This window comes from Dasypus novemcinctus, chromosome 10, assembly GCF_030445035.2.
Source record: "Dasypus novemcinctus isolate mDasNov1 chromosome 10, mDasNov1.1.hap2, whole genome shotgun sequence".
Classification (NCBI taxonomy): domain Eukaryota; kingdom Metazoa; phylum Chordata; class Mammalia; order Cingulata; family Dasypodidae; genus Dasypus; species Dasypus novemcinctus.
Genome location: NC_080682.1, coordinates 29,528,113 through 29,535,856, shown reverse-complemented (window position 1 = coordinate 29,535,856; position 7,744 = coordinate 29,528,113). Strand labels below are relative to the sequence as shown.

The 7,744-nt window shown below is 30.1% G+C and overlaps 1 protein-coding gene across 1 annotated transcript; it reads left to right on the top strand.

Annotated features, from left to right (window-relative positions):
* The first annotated feature begins 4,158 nt into the window (after positions 1 to 4,158).
* LOC101415459 (olfactory receptor 10AG1-like) lies at positions 4,159 to 5,106 on the top strand. The gene has a single exon (XM_004466643.5). It carries the CDS (start codon positions 4,159 to 4,161, stop codon positions 5,104 to 5,106), a length of 948 nt encoding a protein of 315 aa, XP_004466700.3.
* The last annotated feature ends 2,638 nt before the right edge of the window (positions 5,107 to 7,744 follow it).

Here is a 7,744-nt window from a genome sequence, read left to right as displayed (position 1 = left end):
GACAGCTGAAAAAGAAAAAAACAACAACAACAAAAACAAACCCAAAAGATTCCATGCACCTGAAAGAATGGTAAAGTAAGACACAATTTAAAAGGAAAGTTATGGCCCCTGATATTTTTGTTTGCTTTCCAAAATATTTCAAAGGCAAGCATAATGGGTTAGATGAATTAAAAAGTGACATGGGAGATATAAATTCCCCCTGGAAAGAAATAAATATTTTTCCACTTAAAGATCACTGTATGCTATGAAAGAATAATTATTTTAGAAGGGGATTAGTCATTTTGCACCTCCTGAATTTCAAATGATTTAAAACTTAATTTCCTTAGAACATCACTTAAAACTCTCTGTATCTGAGAAAGAAATAATTTCATCTCTATTCATAAAGGTGAGCACTGTATTTTTTTAAACTAAGATCCACTTTAGGTGGGTCTTCCTAGTTTATTATATCTTAAGTATAAAAAATCAGAAAACCCAAATATTTACAGAATATTATGAAAAGACATGAATTAATTGATAAGTTTAAACTACATTTTCAGGCAGCAATTATATCTTCCTGTTTTTCTGCTAAAAATTTAGTGAGAAAAATGGCTTAATAACATTTTGAATACTATTTTGAAGTGTATTGTTATAATATAATAAAATGTATTAAAATTATTGGACAGTTTTGAACATTTTTTTCTAAGATAAAATGCATTATGGATGTTTTTCTTTGCACTCTACCATCAATGATGGGAATCACCATTTTTGCAGGTATCCGTTTTTGAAAAGTATTCTGAAACTTCTAGAAAATATATTTAAAAGTATATGTTGTTTCACACTTTCACATTGTATTTTACTGATTAAAATTACTGCAAATTTACTAACCTAACTAACTAACAATGTCTTCCACCAAATGGATTTAGAGTTCATAAATTCATTAGCTAAATCAAATAGAGTAATTTTATATTATTGAGGAAAATAAAGGGTAATAAAAGAGCTTCAATTAAAGGAACAAAAGCATCAGGACTCCATTTATCCTTCTCTTAAAGGACTTCTGAGAAAAAATTCTGTGAGAAGTATTTGTTTTAGAATAATGAAGCTGCAAATTTTTGCTCTCCTCTATGTATCAAAAAGGGCAAATGCATGCGATTGAATTATACCCATGGTAAACATCTCATTCCAATATTAGGTACAGATTTAGTGGATTTAAAGCATTGGAAAACATTCATCATTTCCTAAATATTATGATGAGTATTTTGGTTTTATGAAAATATGGAGAAGAATATTTGGGCTGTGCCTCTGTTATTCCTCCATCTCTCTTCCCTTCTTTTTCGTTCCTTCCCTCCCTCCCTCCCTTCCATCCATCCTTCCTTCCCTCCTTCCTTCCTTCATTGTTGCTTGATTTCCATTCCATGGACTTTTTTCTATGCTTTAAGTTTAATTGCCTAATTGTTGTTTGAGTTTAAATAATAGGATAAGGTGATGGCAGATACAATGTATGATGCCACTAGGAGAGCATTGTGATTTCTTTGGAGACTTCTAAGAACTTAAATATGAAATATGAAATATGTTAATCAGTCTGAAATACATAGCATAATTAGAATAAAATTTGTAATCCAAGACTGTTGAATCTGTACAGTTACTCTTCAACTCAGTTTTTTTCCTGAGTAAATAAAATTTGAGGAATATTGTGACTCCATCACAATGTCTGATCAATAAAAAAATACTTTAATATATTAATAGAGTTGTTCATGACTAGCATAATTGGAAGAAACAGAATAGTTCCCAAAGTAATAGGGTAAATACTTTTGATTCTAAGGTTTTGAAAAGATTTTATGTTAAAAGAATATTTAAGATGAAAATTAGAAATTGCATAACAATTGCTTAATTATTCTACTTCCAACTTTTCTAAAGGCTTTATCATGCAATATCTCATTTATATTAATAATATATATGGGAAATTTTGAATAATTTTATTATTAATTCTCATTCAGATTTTGCCACAAATCCCATTCAAATTATTAAAAATATATTTAAAAATAGGTTATGTATATTATAGATGTTATAGATTAACAATTTCTAATTTGTTGTCCAATTATTTTAAAATTTTACTTTGTTCTATTTTTCCCAAAATATATGTTGGAACATTGTTGAATAAGAAAAGAGAAGTCTCTGTCATTGAGACAGAGAGACAAACACAAAACACAAAAATAAGAATACCATATCCTCACACTAAACAATGAATGACCATATAGTACATGTTAGTAAATAAAGGGAATTGTTAGCCCTTCAATAAAGAAACATTTACTGAGTAAGTATATCCATTAAATATTCAAGTAAGAAACAAAACAAATATTTTATATTACAATCTCTTGGTATTACTTGTTATAGCAAAGTAATTTGGATTTTGATACAGATAGGCCTGAATTCAAATCTCAGTAAGTCATGTATTGCTCTGTGTTCGTGAATGATTCATAGAACAAATTCAAGACCATGATTCATTACAGTGAAAGAATTGCCTCACAGTATCTCTGTGAAGATTAAATAAGACAGTTTTTGTGAATACCCCTTAGTGTGGAAATTGTCACAGATGATCACTAATTTCCAAGCTTCAATATATTTTCTAAGAATTTGCAAGCTCTTGCCTAAATTTCAAATTCCTTCTTCTCATCCTCCACGTAAACTTGTGTTCAAGAGGCTACAACCAACTTTAGTGCTTAATACAATATTCAGACACTGGAATATGAGGGAGTGTCCTCTTTCAATATCTTAGGTATTGCACAATGGAGACCATCAGTTTGAATAAATGTCATATATTTAAGCACTTAAGAAAATGAACTGTGTGCTGTTGGTATCACAGAATCACAGAAAGAGTTATTTAAGATACATTTCAGGAGCAAGAAAGAAAGGGAGGGAAAGAGTGAGAGACAGAGAAAAATTTATGAAATGAATTGTTCTTAAATTAATAGCACTTAATAAAGAGAATCAAAAGTGTTTTTGGAAAACAGGAGCAATCAGGAAAGATTTGGATCATCTGGAAGATCCTGAATTAGAAACTGGAACTTAAGTGCAAGCTCATAAAGCACTTTGTAAAAGAGGGAAGATATTCAAAGCAATATGAATATATGAACAGATTTGGAAGGATAGCCTGGATTTGGTTACAGAATCTGCTTGAACAACAAACTTTTAAATTTTCTCTCTTTGACTCTAAATCATGATGAAAAACATGGCTGATATCAGGAATTAGCATCCGCATGCAATACCAATATGAAAATTGGACTAATATCTTTACTCTGTTGGTCAATTCTTTATGATTTCTTTCTATTAAAATTAAATCACTATAAAAAATACTAGAGTGCAAGAATCCACAGAAATCACCCAGTATGGTCAACTTTTCTAGTTTATTCATTGAACAAATGGTATCTCTTACAATTATTGAGAATAAATACAATCATTTTCAAAGACATATCATGAAAAAGGAAAATTGAGGGAAAAGAACTTCCAACCAAAATTGTCAATGCATTTACAATAATTATTATTTTATTATTTTAATTGTATTTTTATTAGTATACCTTTAAACCAGTTCTGATATTCTTATTAAAATGGAATAACAATGCACATTATGCATCTTAATCAGATTAAGGAAAAATATAGCCATCCCTCAGCACACCTAATTTCAGGTAGGGATATATTTTTAGGGATGATTCTGAGTGAAAGAATGCTCTTTTTAGCCACAGTTTAAAATCAATTTCAGAAGTTTTTATAGAACATCTAAGTTATATATATATTTTTAAATATATTTTTAGGTTTATTGAAATATATCACTCATACATAAATATGCATAAACAATAAGTGTATAATAGTTGTGAACTTACAAACCAAACATATATAACTTCAAACAAACATATATAAGATCTCACATCTGTAACAAATGACACACCACATTGTGGTGTGCTGATGGAGGGATGTTGTTTGGGAATTCTGCACATGTGCATGATTATTTTGTAAGTTTACAACCTCTGTCATAAAAAATATATTTAAAAATAGGTTATGTATATTATAGATGTTTTATAGTTCATGTGAACTATGATTTTTGAAAGCATGGTGTATATTTTTACAGTAAAGAAAACTACAACTCAAGCACATGACTTTTACATCCTGAATTCATTATTTCCACAGATGATATATAAAGAGCAAAGAGCAGAAGGCAATTTCTCTTCAGTGATGGGATTTGTTCTCCTGGGATTTTCTGACCTTCCAAACCTCCAAGGGTTCCTATTTGGAATTTTCTTTCTCATCTACACATTTGTCATAATAGGAAATGGTCTTATCATAATAATTACAAGGATAGAGTCTGCTCTTGAGACACCCATGTATTTTTTTCTTGCAAATTTTTCGTCATTGGAAATCTGTTATGTGTCAGTCACTGTTCCCAAGATCCTGGCGAACCTTTGGACTCAGGATAGAAGTATTTCTTTGGTGGGCTGTGCAGCACAAATGTACTTCTTCCTTATGCTGGGTGTCACTGAATGTTTTTTCCTGACTGTGATGGCCTACGACCGCTACGTGGCCATTTGTAACCCTCTGCAGTATCCTCTAGTCATGAACCAAAAGAAGTGTATCCAGCTGGCAGTTGGCTCCTGGATCAGTGGAATTCCGGTTCAGATAGGGCAAACATACCATGTCTTCTCACTGCCTTTCTGTGGTTCTAACCAAATCAGTCATTTCTTCTGTGATATTCCCCCATTGATTAAGTTGGCCTGTGGTGACACTTCCCTTAATGAGATACCTGTCTATATTGTTGATGTATTATTTGGCATGATTCCTTGCCTACTGATACTTTATTCTTATATTAAAATCATCTCCACCATCTTAAAGTTGCCATCAACCACAAGTCAGTTCAAAGCTTTCTCTACCTGTTCTTCCCACCTCATAGTTGTGGTTTTATTCTTTGGTCCTGTTATTATCACATATTTGAGGCCCAAGTCAAATCATTCTTCAGGAAGTGACAAAATGTTCTCTCTTTTCTACATCTTTGTGACTCCACTGTTGAATCCCATCATATACAGCCTTAGGAACAAGGATGTGATTGCAGCACTGAAAAAATTATTACCCCAGAAAATTTAGAGGTGATCTTAATCTCAGGTTTTAATAATTTCCTTTATAGTTATCACAGAAATACATTTCCATTTTCTGATAGTATACTAATTCAAAATTATCATATATTCTGTTCCTCATCTGAAGTAATTGTGATGCTTCTTTAACAAACAAATCATTCATTTTCAAAAACTCTATTCTATAGCAAAATTCTTTTTTACTATAAATATACATTAATTCATTTTTCAAAATGTTTCAGTCTTAAAATTTTAATTAACAATTTGTTAATGAAATAGTGCTTATCTGTATGGTGGCCTAAATATTTACAATATTTTGTTTGTATTCACATTTGTATCTAAAAAATATGTTTTTCTATGGTATACACTAATTTGAGGAAAAGAACAAAGGATTAAATTACAAATTGTAAGTTTTATTATATAATATAATGATAAAATAGGAGAAGGGTTTTTAGTGCTCTTTCCTCAGTATGAGTTAAGATAATATTTTCACATTTATTCATAGGGAATTGAAAATCTGTTATCTCTTCCCACATCATTCCTGAATGTATGGAAACAATATCAAATATCTAAAATGATTGCATCATCTTGTTTTAAAAATATTTCACAATTCTGCTTCACACAAGTCTCAGTGATGCATTTCTAAGAATTTTTGATTGATTAAATTTTCAGTGCAAATTACAAATTTTATCATATCTAATTTAAGAACAAATTTGATGCTCAGAGGGGTGAATGAAAAGTTAAGTCAGGATTACCACTAAATTAACTAATATCACAAGTAAAAAGCTTAAAATTTAAAGATGTCTTATGCCACCTACTTTCAAATTATATTTAAATTCGTAAAACTAAATCTAATTTTGCCCCTCTTATTGTGTTTATTTATTTGAAATTTACCAGTGTAGTGATAAAATCATCAAGCAGTAAATCATACACATCCAAACATGATATAAAGAAAGAAAAAGACTTTAAGGAATTTTCAGTATTGCAGGTAGCCACTTTTCTGGTTTGAATGAGTGAATTTGGGATATCCAAAGACACTATTCAAAGTATTTTTACTAATATATGCAAAATGAATCATTTTTATAACAATTATGCCACCTTAAAAGTTTGATTATTCATGTATATATTTGCCCTTTAGTTTCTCTGTATAAGACAGTATAATAAAATTAATCTATAACGTTTGGTTTATAAGTTTTAATTTTTCATTTACAAGGCTTATATTTTGGGTTCACATTAGATAATATAATATCCTATGTCCTGTTTGTTTTGTTTGCATATATGAAGGTAAAATCTTAAACTACCTTATTTCTTTTGTTGCTTGTATCAATAATTAAATATGTGTTCCCTGGTGACCATAATGGTGATGTAGAAGATTATTATAGTAATATAGGAGTGTAATTCCTTTCTCTAAATCTTAGTCATGCAGGGAGTACAGTGTAATCAAGACAGTCCAGAAATTCAGTGAATCAATTTTTTAGTTCCAATTTACTTTAAACTGTGCATTCTTGAGTCACTCAGTTATCACCTGTTTGTCTCAATTCCACAGTCTATAAAATGATAATAACACCTAATACACTGGCAATCTCGTAGTAATATTACAAATATATAATGATGATCATGGATCAAAGATGTATTGGAAAATTAGGAACATTAAGGAAGGAGGAATTGATAAAATCTGGTTTCCCAGAGAATTAAGATTATCCATTAAACCTTGAAATTATATTAAGTTACAAAATGTTAGTGCAAATCCTTCTTTAATGACTTTCAAATATCCCTGCCTTCTTGAACTTATGTGCAGATGTTACATTGTTTTGGCTTCTTAAGATACTCATGAATAAATATTTGCTGCTCTCTGGACTCCTAGGGCCCATTGCTATGTGTAGACATAGGGTGCAGTTTATCTTTACACTAATTCTCAATTGACCACTTCCTTTCCTTCTATTCTCAATTCTCCTTGCTTCCCATTAATGAATTTTCGAAGTATTTTGAAATATTTTCCAGGCATTTATTTTTTAAACATGTTTCTTATATTTGCTTGCTGTCATACCTTATTACAGCAGAGACAATCAAGTAGTTTTAAAAATTTATCATCAAATCTAATTGTGACCCTGCTGCTTTCATAAGAGAAAATGGCTAAAATTTCCTCACATCTCTTTTCCTTTTATTTGATATAAGATATAAACCAGTGTTCTGAAGTTAACATGTACTTCTAATATGGAACCTCAATATATGGGCAGCTAACAGATTAATTAATAGACTCACAGTTTGCTGAATATTTTCACTGTCACAGAAAACTGACTCTCAAAGGTACATTGTATATATGTATGAAAACCTTAACTAACATAATTATAATTAATTACTTGAATAAAACCAGTTGGACATGAAAGCCCATGAATATATTGGCAACACACACATTATCTTCATCATCTGCTTGCATACAAAGAATAAACATATATAAAAATATATACATTTTGTATGTGATGTTTATTATGCCAGAGTTAAACAATCCTCCCCCTTTGAGCTTTTATATGTGCTCTGTACTATTTATTGAACATCTTAAAAAATAAGCTTTACTTTCAATGTTTTATGTGGCAGAAAAGCAACATTTTATCAAGAGACCTTTATAGTACATTACTATTCCATTAATATAT